General features: G+C 47.2%; 1 protein-coding gene across 4 annotated transcripts in view; it reads right to left on the minus strand.

Annotated features, from left to right (window-relative positions):
- GRIP2 (glutamate receptor interacting protein 2) overlaps positions 1-15,582 on the minus strand; it is a 294,138-nt gene that overhangs the window by 9,063 nt on the left and 269,493 nt on the right. For all 4 annotated transcript variants that reach the window (XM_075762147.1, XM_075762150.1, XM_075762146.1 and 1 more), the window contains exons 15-21: positions 15,423-15,489; positions 14,489-14,634; positions 14,054-14,198; positions 9,476-9,615; positions 6,894-7,070; positions 3,727-3,880; positions 621-741 (exon numbers count right to left, since the gene is read on the minus strand). In XM_075762147.1, the coding sequence (XP_075618262.1) occupies positions 621-741; positions 3,727-3,880; positions 6,894-7,070; positions 9,476-9,615; positions 14,054-14,198; positions 14,489-14,634; positions 15,423-15,489 (950 nt within the window). The remainder of the gene's footprint in view (positions 1-620; positions 742-3,726; positions 3,881-6,893; positions 7,071-9,475; positions 9,616-14,053; positions 14,199-14,488; positions 14,635-15,422; positions 15,490-15,582) is intronic.

Raw genomic sequence — 15,582 nt, forward strand, 5'->3', positions numbered from 1 at the left:
CCGGACACAATAACATGACCTCCAAAGCATTTTGGATAAAGAAAAGAGAAAGTGGTTTGTGAAGAGAGGAAACACCTTTATTTCTGCAGGAAGCAATTACTTTCTCAGATTTTTCCATGGGGAAGACTGCCTGAAAAGCTTCCAATTACCTATTTCACTGAAACAGTTTCCGTCAGAGTGACAGCTGAATGCATGATGTATGTTGAGCCTGTCTATATTTGAAGTAAGCCAAGGCTTTGGTCCCAATGGGGTTTTGGGGGCTCCTTTTGCTTGGCCTTTAAGTGCTTTGGACAGACAATATCTTTCCAAGCAGAGGGTTTACCGTTTGATAGGGAAGGTTTGCCAACAGTCACATGAAGATTGCTGGCCAGAAACAGTTTGCAAAAAGAGCGTGGAGTTCCTGGTGGGTAAGTTCAGGGGAAAAGTGCACGCAGGCAACTGTCTAATGAGATGCAGTTATCCATTAGCACAAGCACTGACATAGATTAAACTCGAACCCTTCTTCACACCACTGGCAACACAGGGATGCTACGAGCGATTAGCAGATCCGGGGAAACAGTCTAACATTTATGGCAAGAGCAAAACAGTCACATCAGCAGCAAATTTGGAAAGTGATTTACCTCAATCTCCCTCAAAAGTTCAGACTGGCCGCATGTTTCCAAATCCTCCAGAGCTTCTCCAAAAACACGCCAAAAACTATCCTCGTGAGTGGTCTCAAGGCCATTTTGGCGGTTGGGGTATCTGTTGTAACGTAGGAACCAAACATTGTCAGCACTCTTCTGCAGCAGGATGAAAGCCGCAAGGCTACAGCAAGTGTCTCACCAGTAAAAGCAGAGACTTGAAGAGTCTTCATATACAAAAGCAAACAATATGAACTTTTCAGACAAGAGTCCGAATACGAGACCTCCATGCATTTACTAACGGGGCAAGCGTCCTTCAAAGGAAGAATTAAGTTGGTGTAGTAATGTCAAAGTTCAAAGGGTAAATTAAAAAGTGCCTGTGGAAGATTGTAGGTTTAGGAAGACGTTTTGGTGAAATAGAGAAGTGAAAGAAAAAAGGATGCGTTATGGGTAAACCAGGAGCCTCAGAGACTGTTAGTACAAAGGCTGATGGGATAGAGCTCAGATCTGAGACACAGAACACCTGAGAAGAGAGAGAAAAACACAGAGGGTAACAGACATGGTGAGAAAATGATAAATACATTAGGTCTCTATGAGAGTAAATAATGCAAAGATGTATATAAAAAAATGATTGCCCTGGGCTGGACAAGTAAATGCACGCTACAGCCAGCTGTATCAACAACATCATGTATAACGCATACAAACCAAGTTTCATTTGCTTTGGGATGGCCAGGGACCTGAGCTGTTACTTTTAGGAGGTCTCTTTTTTTTTTTCTTTTTCTTTTCTTTTTCTTTTCTTTTTTTTCACCCACTATATAACAGTCATGGCACTTGCAGCCGTGTAAAGATTGCCACCAGTTCTGTCTACAACAGAGAGTAAGGATAGAGACAATCTCTCTCAAGTTGGTACAAACACATGTTAATGTGAACACTCATGTTAATGTGAACACTGTGTGTGTCTTGCTTGAGGTTCTGCAGTTTCCCACACTGGCAGTTTCACCATCTCTTATCTCTGACGACAAGCCATGTTCAGTTCTTAGACTTCTAAAGCAAAGAGCAATGAAACCTGCTGAAGAGCAAGTCAGAGAAGTGGGTGACACCAGCCACTGCCTACTGAACACCAGGCTCTCTGCAAAGCTCGGACCATCAGCACTCAGTTTAACAGAAGCCTCTTGAAGGAAACTCTCTGTGTTGTTAAATCAAGGTCATGATAAACCCACTAAAGTGTCATGGAGAGAGACCCCAAGGGAACAGCGACATTAGAGCAGCCCTAATACATCTTCCGCGCATCTTATTAGGAGCTGCATGGACGAGGCTCCACCTCTGCAACATCTGGCAGCATCTCTCATGGCTTAATGGTCATCAGCACCGCAGACAGGAAGGGATGCTCATCCACTAGAGCCACTTAGCAAAGTCAAAACATTTTACTTGAGTACAAGTCAAAGAGAGGTTGGCTTCCATTAAATATATAATGACCCCTTGGGCTACTGATAGAGATGTTTTTCAGATCTCTATTAACTGCAAAGTCTTTAGTACACACTTTGCTTTTCATCCACTGGTTTAAACGGGAGTCTGTAGCAGGCATAAACTTACACACACACACACACTTTTGCTTCTTGCGGGATCATGGCCTGCCTGGAGAGAGCAGCATCTGACATGTCTTACTGTATTTTAAGTTTACCCCCTACCTTTCATCGGCTTTTAAAGGACAGTAGCCTTTACATCAGGCAGAAAGGTCAAAAAAACACCTAGCAAGACTTATAAAAACAAAACATAATTTCACTCCAAAAGGAATTTTTGATTCTTTCCCCTTACTCATTTCCTTCCTCTGCTCCCAGGCTCCCAAAGAGGCAAACGTCCCTTCCAGCTACCAGTTTCTTGCCTCTCAGTTCAGCAATATAACAAACGCGTCCGGGACATGGATGAATCAGTACGGGCTCTCACACCACTGGGTCAGCAGGTTTTTCCAGGCTAAAGGCAGCCAGAGTTAGAGACATTTTGTTTTTCTCCCTAATAAAAAGGGCTCAGCGGCATGAACTGTTTCCCTTGCACTTTGACATCAGGACTCGGAGCCCTCATCAGGGACACGCAGGGCTTCAAGTGCTCAGATTTGCTAACTTCAGCTATCGGTGGCCTTGCTGGGAGGGCCACGAGGGATCAATGACCTCTGCAAGCCGGCTCTCACTGAGAGGCAAAACAAGAACAAAGTCTCCACTGCTGCCAGCCTTCCTGCCAGTTTGATCATCTTTAAATAGGTGGAAATGGCCATGAGATGTTCTAAGGGTTTTGTTTGGACAAACAAAAGTTAAGGAAAAAAATAAGGAGAAAAAAAAAGAACTGACAGTAACAACACGACACACACAACTATGGGGACTCTGGAGGATGTTGAGGGGAAGGTTAGTTATGAAGCAACGAGGCTTCTCCACCATGTATGGCTCAGCGAGGGGCAGCCTCTGGCCAGGACAGATCCAGCAGGATTTTCACCCAAAGCACATGGCAGCAAGGGAGGTGTTGCAGGATTTGTCCCGTGCTGGCCGAGCTGGGGGATTTACTCAACCATGCTCACTCGGCATGGCTTTGATCATGGTGCTGGAAGGGCCAAAGTGTGATGGAAACAGATGCCCAACCACAGCTTTAGGAGATTTTAACTTGGACATGCAGCCTCATGCTGGTCCTCCAAGAGCTTTGGTTGGCCTTTTTGGCTTCGTGGCATCAAGCTCTTGTGAAGCTGCATCCTCACTCAAAAGTGTCTGGCCAACACAAGAGGGGACAGCCCTGGTCATGCCTATTTATTACACCTAAACTATGAAAATACTGCAGCCTTTTCATGGCAGGAGTATGAGACGTTGTAGGAACCTGTGGTCCATGCAGCTGAGACCACCCTAACTCCAGACACAAATGTCACCTGGCCACAGCAGAGTAACCTGGCAATGTGGAGGTGGTTCGACAGAGGAGATCACCACCCCAGCAGCCCTCACCATTGCGGCCCGATGCCGAGACGGGGACATCACTGGCCACTCCCTCACATTCCCATGCTCCCTTGTCCCTGTGCAGTGACACCCACATTTGCAGATGTGCCTCCCTGCCTCCTCCCATCCCTCCGTACCTGCTGGGCTTGTCCCAGTCATCTTCACTGAAGCTTCCATCCATGTAGGGGTAGTTTTTCCTGGGGTCCCCCGGAGGGGTGCTACTCTTTTGCCTGCTGTGTCTCCATTCGTGTGGATGGAGAGCTATGCCTGCAGCCTGAGGTATGTACGTACCTAGGGAAGGCAAGAGGGGGTGGGGAGAGAGAGAGGGTAATACCTGGTCAGGAAACTCGCATGGAGTTAAGCCATGCTGAGCCAGGAGAGCCTCCTTCCCCAAGTCCCAAACCTGAGGTCAGCTGGATTGCATACTGCTTCCATTTCAGTCATCCAAAAGGAGTTGCTCTTCCCATCTCTTCTTGCTTTAACCAAAGCAGCTTCTCAGGATCTTGTCATAAAGTGGCCCATTTCTCCCTTGCTCCCCCCTTCTAAGTAGGTTTTGTGGTGTGGGTCCAGGATCCACAAACCCGGGGCTACACATACCCACAGATGCAGATCTTACCCCCAGCCAGCTCCAGCCTTAGTTAATGTCTCCTGTTTCCACACTGAACCCAACAGAAATTGTGCTGCTGAAAATAGAAAATTGTGCTTTTTAAAATACAGCGGGTCCTTCAAAGCGTAAAGAGAAGATGCTGCCAAGCCTCCCTCAGCATGCCCAACCCCATTCATTTTGAAGGCTTTGGAAGCCTGATTTCTATTAGGAAAAAACAATCTTCATTTAGATTCTCAACTGCCTTTGGGATTTAATGGACAGCATGAAAAAAATTAATAGCATATAGAAGGACAGCAGCAAAGAAACTGCATCCAGAGCAGCCTGATGCAAGAGCCTCCCTTCAAAAAGTGTGATGGTGCTGAGGGTACCTGATGGTGGTCATCAGCTCCAGTGTGCTCAGCAGTGGTAAATGAGGACGAGCCAGCCTTGATCTCAAGAGCTGCCAGCCCATTTCCATAGGTGGCAGAGCCCTTCCATGCCTTCGGGATCAGCTGGTGCAGGTACAGAAAACTGCTTCAGGGACATATGTGTGAAAGGCAAGGAACAGGGGGAAAAACTGCTGGCTTGAGAGAAAGGGAGGCTCATCTGTATCACACTTGATAGGAGATCAATATGGACCGTTAGGATGAAATCAGATCAGTTTTTCTATGTCTGCCCCCAAGGATTTCCCTGTACTGTGGTATCTTACTCCAGAGATGCAAATCCAACACTGCGAAGTCATAAGATCCCCAGGCCTCACAAGGAGCTGCCTGGACAGAAACCTTCCAAAACAGAGCATTCCTCAGCAGCGTCAGTGCCATCTGCAGTGGAAATAAATCTCCTGAGTCCCCTGCCCACCTCCTGCTGCCCATTCAACAATTCAGAGAAATACTCACAGCCTTTCCAAGAAACATCATACACTTCCATCGCATGCTGTGCCAAGCGAACAGGAAGAGTAACAGAGAAACACATAATTAAGGGAGACTTGACCTCCCAAACAGCTAAGAGCACTGGAAATACCCAAAGACAACGCCAGCACTTTCTTTGAAAATGCCAAGGCCTGTTATTTCACTTAGCTGAGTGTTTCCTCTGTGTGTTTTTAAAGGTTAGACTGCTCTGGAGAGAGCCCCAGAAAAGTGCTTGCCAACATCTTACAGCAGCCAGGAGCACTCGCTGCCTGCCAGAGCAGAGCAAGGTCCCTGGATGCAGGTCCCTGCAGCGGGCGGGCAACAGGTTTGGGCTGGGTGCAGGGGTCAGGGACCGCAGGGATATGCGTGCAGAGCTGTCACTTGGGTGCCACTGGCTTCACCTCTCCTTCCAGGGCCACGGGCTGGATCCCTGGGATTCAGAGCCACCTGGTGGCATGTTCCCACCAGGCCCAGCACAGCTCCCTCGACAAAACCCTTCCCGCAGCAGTTTCTTAAAGCTGTGGATGAACCTAAAACCTGCAAGGCTGCAGAGCCCAATCTATGGTTCTTCATTTGGGGTGTAAGCCCCCATCTCCAGGCTCTATGTCCTGGGTCTCCCTGCATCATCTCTTCCCTGCCCACCCCATGGGCGACCCTGCGTGTCCTTCTCCCTACCCTCCAGCACCCCTCTTTGCAGCCACCATGTCGCTAAAGGCAGTTACCAGGGAAGATGAGCGAGCCCCTGAAGCAAAGGTGCAGTCTATGGATGTTGGGCATTGCTTTGCTAAATCCAGTGTCCAACCTGTATTAAATTCAACTAGACAAAGGATTGCAGCATTATGAAGGCCAGGGGATTCCTCTTTAATGAGGCCTCCAGTCCCAGCTGCACCCCCAGATTAAGATTTCAAACCAACGGAGGCTGGAGGAAGATGCAGGCATGGTGGAAGAGACACCCACATGGTGCTGTCCCTTGAACTTTTCTAAGTCAGAGCACAGGCACACATCTTGCTCAGCACACAGAAGATGCTTTGCAACAGCGCTCCTGCAGCATCCCTCCTTGTTTTCACATTCTGTTCTAGACAGCAGTCTTTTCACCAATTTCCTTTTGCAGAGGTGATTCAGGGCTTTGTTTTGTTTCAACATGGGCTAATACTAGCTTACGTCACTAAATCTGAACTGGAATAACTATTTTCCAGTGCTTTCCTCCAAGGTAAAAATCTATTCCCATGGCTAAAGCGTCCTCCATCCCAATTCCATATGTCTGCCAGAAGCCACAGCTCAATAAACCTGGCCTCGAAGACATGTGTTCATCTGATCACTCACTGGAGAGTTAGAGATACTTTCTTGTCGTATTACCTTAATTATTTTGTTAAGTGAGTGCTTCTAGTCACAAAACATTTTTGTGGATTTTAAAACATCCTGAAGAGGATTAATGTGTCCTGCATGGCCTCTCTGGAGAACTAAAAGTGAGCTATGGACCAAATACTCTGTAAGACATATGGCTAGTGAATACTTCCTCTGATTATGTGAATTATAAAGTGCTGTAATGGTTTTGAAAACGCTGTGAACAGTATGATGCCATATAAGCCAGAAAAAATGTGCCAATAAAAACCTAAAAGAGATACATCAACTCAGAGCACCACATGAGTGTATTTTGAAATACATTTTGTTCCTTGCTGAAAGCGAGAAGCCATGTAAATGCAGTCAGAACACAGGCTTCGGCTCATATTCAGTCTTCAGACAGGTTCAGAGGCTCTGCCTATCTTCACCTTGGCCCAGAGACCCCTAAGAAAAGACAACCCTGGCTTACCTTGGCTTCCATACCCGGCATCAATGCCGGAGCCATCCCAGGACTCCATAGCACTGTCCACGCTAGGAATTGTGGTGGAGTATATCTCAGACAGCTTGCTAGTTTTCTGGGAGTCTGTCAGTTCATCTTCTGGGTCGCTCACTTCGTTTATACTCCCCGACTTCTTGGGATAGGATTCTGAAACCAGAACATGCCACTTTAGCAGGCACGAAGAGCAAGCCTCAGGGAAAGGCTTATGCTGACGTGGGAGCAAGCCCCAGTACCGTAAGTCTTTTGAAGAACCTCTTTAGCTCTTCAAAAGTAACTGAGAAAGGACTGTGCAATACAGTTGAAAGGATTTCATGCAGTACTCTTATCTCAAGCTGAATCGAGAAAAAATGCCTGAGTTTTTAGCACATGGAATATCAGGAGAAACCAGGGGGATCTGAGGATTCCCAAATACAAGAGAGTTGGGACCTAATCTCAATTCACAAACGCATCTTCTTGTGCCTTTGGAAGCTTCCTCTGAACAGCCCTGCCCAGAGAAGTGTTGGCCTTTACAAGCAATAGCCCATAGCTTCTCTGGTGTCAGTGAGCCTCTTTTTTACTCAGATCAGCAGTGCTTCCAGCGAAATTGCTTCTGGCACGATCTGCCTTTGGGGACAAGACCCAAACAGTGCCACAGCAGCACCTGGTCAGGGTGCTGGCTGCAAACTTTGTGTTGCAAGCAGATGTTTCAATGAGATTACAACGACAATGCAACCTGGTCCCAAACTACCACATATGAAGTTATAGCCCCCTTCCAAGATTGTACAACCTCGTATCAGTTCAGGGCTAATCGCCACCTCTCTGAGAGTCTCCCGTGCAGTCTCATGACAACTGTGGAATTCCTGGGTCTGGTATTTTGAGGATGAATTTCCCCTGATTAGTGATTGGAAAATGGAAAGCTGAATGTGGATGATGAAGCTCAGACCTTCCCTTTCATTATTTTAGTAATAACAGGCCCTTATTATCATCATATCAAATTCCCTTCCAGGCAAAAGCTATGCAAGAAATGGTTTGGTTTCTCAGCACAAACATTTCTTTGTACTGAATATTTTAAAGTCCTCATTGATTAGATATCCTGTAGCCGTCCACACCCTGGATCTCCGACTCACAGAGACTGGGATGAAAAGCCCTCTGAAACTCTCCATTTGTCAATGAGGACAGATTATTTTACCAAACAAAGGCCAGTGCCCTGAAAGTCCCTATTTTCCAAGCATTCAGAAGATTGCTTACCATGATTAACTCAATATTACCTTGAAATTTCAATTACACCTGCTTCATTCTCAGAATGATTAACGAGTCTCCAACTGGCACTTGCATGTCAATTATTTCAGCAAGTCGCTGTGACAATGCTAAGTGTCAGCAGGGGAAAAAAGGAGTATTTCAGACCAAGGATGAAGACACTTGGCTGCAGGGAACAAGACTGGGCTTTCTTGAAGACGAATCAATTCCCCCGTTCTACCTCTATTTGCTAAGTCTCCACCCCTGCCTGGGCTTCCTCCTTCTGTAAAATAGGTGCATTGCCACATGTTTGAAAATTGCTTTGAGGTCTACAGAAGTGCTATGTTTAAGAGCAATGCTACTTTTCCAGATGCAGCACAGGCATCCCATGGGCCAGGCTTGCTTGGAAGAGTTTTATCACTTGATTTCTTCCAGTTTCTGTAGCACTATGGGCCACTGGCTAGGTAGGTCCAGCAAAACCTAGAGACTGCAGAAGCACAGCACAAAAAAGATAGAAAATGCCAGGTGTGGGGAGAGACAGAAATGCAGCCAAAATGCACCAGCCACTTTCTGAACTTGATGAAAAAGCCTCTGTTTGGCTGTGATTTCGAAGAAGTTGGGGGAAAAAGTTTGTGTGTTCCTTGGTTTTGCTGATCCTCCCCCTCTGTCCCCAAAAAGAGTGGCATGCCTGTACTAAGTATGCTCCTGCTCTTTGATACCGTGTCAGGCAGAACAGCTTCAAAGCCACAGGCAGCTTGACAGGGAAATGACATGGGGATTTCTAGAGTGAAGGTAGATGCTTTGAAAGATGATCTTAGGACCCCAAACCAGGAAAAGGGATGTAAAAGATTTATTGCAAATCGCTTTTAAAAAGTTGAATTAAAGGTGGGATTCTTTTTTCGTGGATTCCACCAGCTCAGACTCCCCCTTCCTCATTTTGGGAAGCTACATTTCAAAAAAACCCCGCACTCTTCTACTTTTAAAAGCATCTTCTGTTTCACTGCTGTATGAAACGCCCACACAGGCAGGGAATGGCACCAATGGCACAAGGTGTCAATCTGAAAAAAAATTATTATTGCCCATAAACCTGCTGTCTAATCTCTTCCCAGTATCCCAGAGAGCCCCTGTGCTGCCTTTTTTTTTTTAAATCTGTGAGTCAGAAGTCCAAAAAACGCCCATCTTTTCCCTCTGTCTCCAGCCATACCCCTGACATGCTGCCTCATCTCACCTTCCACAACACATGAAGGAAAAACCACAGTGCTACCTACTCCACCACCCAGGGTCCCTGCTGGGGTGCACCTTCACCCTCCCATCCCAAACCAGGCTCCCCAACTCACTCTCTGTCTGCTTCTTGATCTTCAGAGTGACCGTCTCTCCTGCCATCTGCAGCAAGTGAATGGCTTCGCTCAGCGGTTTGCCCTTGAGGCTCACATTATTAATTGCTAATATCCGGTCACCGACGTGGATGGCTCCGGTTCTGGAGAGAAAAGGTGCTGTTAGAAACTTCAGAGAAGCAATTCAGCTCTGCAAGACAAGCCATTAAGTTGTCACCTGACGCAATACCATAATAACTCTCAGCACTTGCAAATATGTCTTGGTTTCCCCTTGGTACACTGTATACCTGTGATTTCCTCTTCATCACCACTACTAGGAGTCTGGGTTTCTCCTCCCCCCCCATCCTCTACCTGTGCATATACATACAAATACGCACAGGAACATATACACTCCTCAGATCCTGGGCCCCTCGGGAACAGGAACTGCAGACCAGCTTACAGTCAAAACTCTTCAAAGCAAAGGGGTCTACGTGCTAAAAGCACAAACATTTCCAGTGTGTGATGTCTACCGGTTGAACATGTCCACTGGGCATGTTCACACTGATGGAAAGAAATGATGAGACAAACCTAGAAACTCATTGAAAAAAACCAAAATGAAAATGGCCCAACACATACAGATTGTGTGTGCAAGCACGGGCTGAACCAGTCGCAGATCAGTTCCTGATATGTTTAAAGCTCATCCCTACACAGCTACACCACTGTGGCTTTCTCCATCAGGACCAGCACCCTAGAAGAGGTTACTGCATTTTACTGCACAGCCACGTTCCAGCACTGGCTTCTCTTAGCTAAATAAATCCTCAGGCTTCATCAACAGCCAGGAACAAACTAACAACTCACAGCAATTCTCTCCCTTTTCCTCCAATCCTTCTGTGTCTGCCCACAGACAGGGGCTTGCTTTACCTCTCCTGGTGTTTGCTGCAGCTCTGGGAAGAGCAGGCAGGACAGGATGTGTCCATTGCCAGAGCTGGCAGCCGCGGCAGGATCTCGTGCTCGCTGCTGGCTGGACCAAGCTCACCGCACTCACATCCCAGCTCCCTAACGCCAGCAAGCGAGAGCAGCAATCCTCCAGCAGTGCCATGAGGTTTAGCTATCAGGAACCTGTGTGATCGAGCCAGGAGGAGATGCAAATCTGGACTGCAATATCTTTTTGTCCATGGCAACGTGCCTCTCTCAGGTTACACCTCCAAATTAGACTGCTGCTCCTGCCGAACTGGGATTTGATGTACTGCCGCAGGCAAAAACAGCTACCCTTCTTTCCCTGAAATATGAAACTTTTGTAGATGAGCCACTGTGAAACATCTACTATAAGTACATCAAGACAAACAGCAGGCAGGACGGCTGGGTCCGCTGCGGTGCTTGGACGGTGTCATGGCAGTCCCAGGCAGCCACTAGATGTCCGTCTTGTCCCATCCAAATTAGCCTGAAAAAGCCATCAAGGAAAACTTGCGCATTCAAATAAACTACAGATCAAACTGGAACTGGAGTATTTGTCTTAAAAGTTTCATCTATGTAGTCGAAAAAAATCAAGCTTAACTGCTGGCTGTTTAAATGCGATCCTTCACTTGCTGCAGTGGTTCAGCATTTGAGGGCCTCCTACTGTAGCACTGAACCCAGCATGAGGATGCATGTCCTACCCGAGACATCAGCCCGACTGCCTGCCTCTGAACAACACGACTGCTCTGCAGAAACTGTGGAAGTCCCTCAGCAGGGAAAAATACAGAAACAATTAAAGAGAAAGGTCATGTTCAGCCGGGTGTTTTTCTTCAAGAGAGGAAAAGTAAATCAAAATCTAGTCCTCTTATCTGTCCATCTCCAGGCACCCCTGTGAGGACAAGCAGACAGAACCTGAGAGGGAGTGACAGAGAAAGCTGTTTCTAGCTAATGACCCTTGTGTCTCTCCATCATCACTGACAGTCCTTAACTCACCTCAAACACAAACCAGCCCAAGGAACTACATGCTCCATGTCCTTTCTTGCTCAGAGGACACATGCAAGAGCAGAATCAAGCAACAGGTAAGTTGTAAGGTGTCAAAGGGGCTGCAGACACATTCCAGCAAGTGCTGGAGAAGAAGTGGATGCATGCATATGGTGAGATTTACTTGGCACGTGATCAGGGCCACCATCCCTTCTCCCCCTTGCCAACATGGGTTGGTGCTGAGCACTCCTGGACAAAACCTTCCTGCAGCCACCCCCATCTACTTGATCAGGTGGCACTAGAGGAGGCTGATCAGGCACATTAAAATGCCAGCAATACCCCAAAATTGCTTCTGGAGAACCTTGACCAGAATTGAACAGTATATTCAGGCACACTCCCTTCCCCAAGAAGATGGAAAACAAGTCCCATGGCCCAAGCTAAAGCCACCCGCAGGTGCTGCAGGAGGGGAAACGGAGACTACCATGGGAGAGAGCCACCGCTCAACACCAACCCAACAGCCTGAGCTGCCTCTGTGGGTTTCTATAGGATCAGACATCTACAAGGAGAAAAATGTTCAAGGTCAAGATAAAACCCAAGTCATCTAACTCTGAAGCCTTTTCAGCTTAGACAGCCTGTCACCCGCTGTGACAGACGTGTGACAGATCCTAAAGGACACTCTGTCTTCCCCGTTGCCGAGCGAGCAGCCCGAGCTGCAGCGCAGACTGTCATTTGTGCCCCTACGAGAGTGGCCGGCACATCCCCGTTATCAGACACCAGGATCTCGTCCACCCCGCACCAGCGCTGCTGGAACGTGTCCTGTGCTCCAGCAAAAGCCAGGCACAGCTTTGGGTTTAACAACTTGTCCTTCAGAAACCTGTCCCACCCTTCAGAGCCTGGCTAAGTGTGCCTGTGGCACAGGGAAGGGTAGTGACGGCAGGAAAGGGACAGTTTAGGATAACACTACGACCCCCCCTCTTCCCTTGACAAGGTCGAGCGACTCCCTTCTGTTACTCCCAGGAGAAAAATATGCACCATCTCAGCAGAAAAATATGCACCTTTCCTGCAGGCAGCCTTCATCCCAGCACTCCTCACCCTCCCCACAGGGAGCCAAGGTTACCCGGAGAAATCCCCGCGCCACTCTGTCCCCATGCAGCTCCTCTGCGCAGGCACTGTTATTTGTTAGTCTGCTATGATGAACACGCTGAACGGCTCCATCGTTCTTCTCAAAAAGCTTTTCATTCCTTACTGCCTGCCAGCTCCTGATCAAAATTCAACAGTACCGCAGCACTTGCCTGCACTACATGTCTCTGTGGAGCAGTCAGTGATGTGTATCCAAGTTCAAAGGAGGAACAGCAAAGGGAACTGAGAGCAACAAGGGTATGAGACTGTCTTCTGACACCTGACAGCGTTTGGGCTTTCTGTCCTTAACCTCTCACATGCTGGGTTGCAGGTACAGCGCAGAACTGCTATGCAGAAAAGCCTCGGATACTCTGTGGCTATTATTTTCCAGGAAAAAAGACTGAATCCTACAGTGGCAGACAGTAATATAAAATCCCCAAAGAGAAGAACCACTAATGACTAAATCCCATCCCTCTTCCGTACTTCTCAGGAGAGACCAACGTTCTGCTTTCCGTACCAAAGGGAAGCAATGGAAATGTGCAGCAGCATGTGTCGTGAGAGCTTGAGGAACCCAATGCAGAAAGAAAGAGGCACTGAGCTGTTTTACAGTCCAGCTAAGAGGAGCGTGGCCTTGAAACAGAAAGAACCAAAAGGCCAGCTCTGCTGTCAGATGTCCCCAAGGTCTAGCACTTTACACCTGTTTGTTCAGGGTGGTTTTGCTGCTGTTCTCCCTGACAGACAGCACAGGGTAAAGCAACCCTATGAGAAGCATGAGTCAGGGCTGCTGAAATGATCTATTTACAAGTCACAGCTACCATATAGACAGATTAATTAAGATACAGTGTATGACTCAGTTCCACCTTATATTCTCAGCAACGTTCTGATCCTTTAAAGCCCACGCACGCACATATATTCAGACACAGGCACACACAGAGTCAACCTCCCTGGCTGCTGAAGGTAAATCTGCACCTACATTTATGCAGTATAAACGTCTGCTGCTTGAGGCACGCCAGCCCTGCACTGAGATACCTCCACATGGAGTAGATAAGCAATCAGGAAGGACGGGTCAGAAGACCCCTGAATTCCTGTGGTTTCAGCAGGACACGCCACTGTCATGGCCATAAGCTGTAGTTGAGTAATAGGTGAGACCTGGACAGGAGTCTATGGTGGTTTTGTGGGCAGGCTGGACACTCTCCCCACATGCATGTGCCTGGGAAATCACAGACTAGGAAGCACCTCTGTGGAAGAGGGGCAGATAAACACGTTTTCCTGGCTGCTGCAGTCAGCTGACACACTGGCTCTGACTCTTCCAGAAGTGCTCTGCTTTGAGCCTCTCTCATTGCCCTGACAGCATAGTCCCAACCACCCCACGTCCTGCACGTGGGTCTGCGCAGCCAGACTGGCAGGGCTGTCCCTGCTTCGCAGCACTTGGTACCTTCATAGCACCTTTCCTTTTCAGCAGACTAAAACACCTAAGAAAACTTTATGACAGCAGAGGAAACTTTGCAAAGTTCAAGATCCCTTTCCGCCTCTGCCCCCAAACCTCACCTTTCTGCTAGCCCTCGTTTAGTCAAGCCCGAAATGACGATAGGATCGAAAGGTTCCTCTGTCCCAGAGATGGTTATTCCCAAGGGGCCGCCATATCGCTTCAGTTCCACTGTGTAGATAATAGCACCGGTTGTCTCCTGCTCATCTGAAAGAGGAAAGAGGAATGCTGAATTTTTTAATTAGTCACATGAAAGAGGTCGTAGGAAAGACTTGCAATATTTAGAAGCAAAAGCCTGAGCTCTTCAGCCATGTTCATACCAAATAGGATTTTAACCTTCCAGACTCCATTTAAGGGCAGAATAACAAAAATAGACTATAATCAATTGGAAAGTGGTGACCGGACAGGCAGCAGCCCTTATCTTTGTTAGCTTGCACTACCTATTGGGAAATGTCATTACAGTGGACAGGCACCAGTTTGCATCAGGATTTCTGTACCAGAGTTATCTTCATCCTTCCTAATCTTCAATTTGACCAGGTCTTCACACTGCCTTAAAATCTGCACAGCATCCTCCATTGAGCAATTGTCGAGTCGGATGTTATCAATGGCTAACAGCTTGTCTCCTGGCTCCAAGGTGCCAGTTCTACGTAGAAAGGAAAAGAAAACTAAAAGTACATTTGTATTTGCCTTTCAGATCTCACAACACATTCAGTCCTGCAGTGACAATGACAATATTAACTTTTTGCTGTCCTTGATCTTTGCTGGGAAACAATCATGAACAGAGACTGGGACAATTGTAACTTAACAAGAGAGGAAGTTTTGTAAAGCATTCATCAACGTAGAACAAGACAGGAACATTAGATATACAGCTTGGGTAACCTACAGCGCGTGATGTTTAACTGACAGATATTCTACCTTTTATGGAAACTCCTGTATAAGCACTCATGGAAACGAGCCCTCCAGCAGCACTAAATTTGTCTGAAAACCTTGCTATGAGGTGCTGGGATCAGAGGTGAAGTCAATAAATGCTGAGTTATTTGCACAGTTCTCCACCAGTGCCCACAATTCACTCACTCTGTTCACCTGAGCAGGAGCTGAGACATGGCAAACTACCTGATGAGCCACAGCACCTTATGGGATGTATGAAGCCCTTTACCACATGCTCTTAAATGCTAAACATCCATCTCCTATAGAGTCAGCAGACCTCTGAATCAGTGACACTTTCTCCATTAGCTCAACTCTACTTGCTTCAATAAAGACAGTTTTTATTGCAAACCCTACTGTGGTCTAAGACAAACGTCGAGCGTTGAGATCTCTTTGGATGCTGGCAAAATCCAGACCCAAGTGCTACTGCTTGAGCTTCATTCTACCTCTCATTACTGGGCTGGACATTTTGCAATGGGTTTGGCAGACAGGAAATTTTGCACTCACCTATGTGCTACACTCCCCTTCTTGATGTCAGAGATGATCAAAGGCTCCCCAGGCTTTCTGCTTGCAGCTGCAAAAGAGACACATGGGTACAAAGCTTGGTACTGAGTCTGCTATCTAGGATGGAGATGGTTAACAAGGAGAAAGAGTTGTAAGGAAAGGG

The sequence above is a fragment of the Balearica regulorum genome, chromosome 10 (assembly GCF_011004875.1).
Source record: "Balearica regulorum gibbericeps isolate bBalReg1 chromosome 10, bBalReg1.pri, whole genome shotgun sequence".
NCBI lineage: Eukaryota > Metazoa > Chordata > Aves > Gruiformes > Gruidae > Balearica > Balearica regulorum.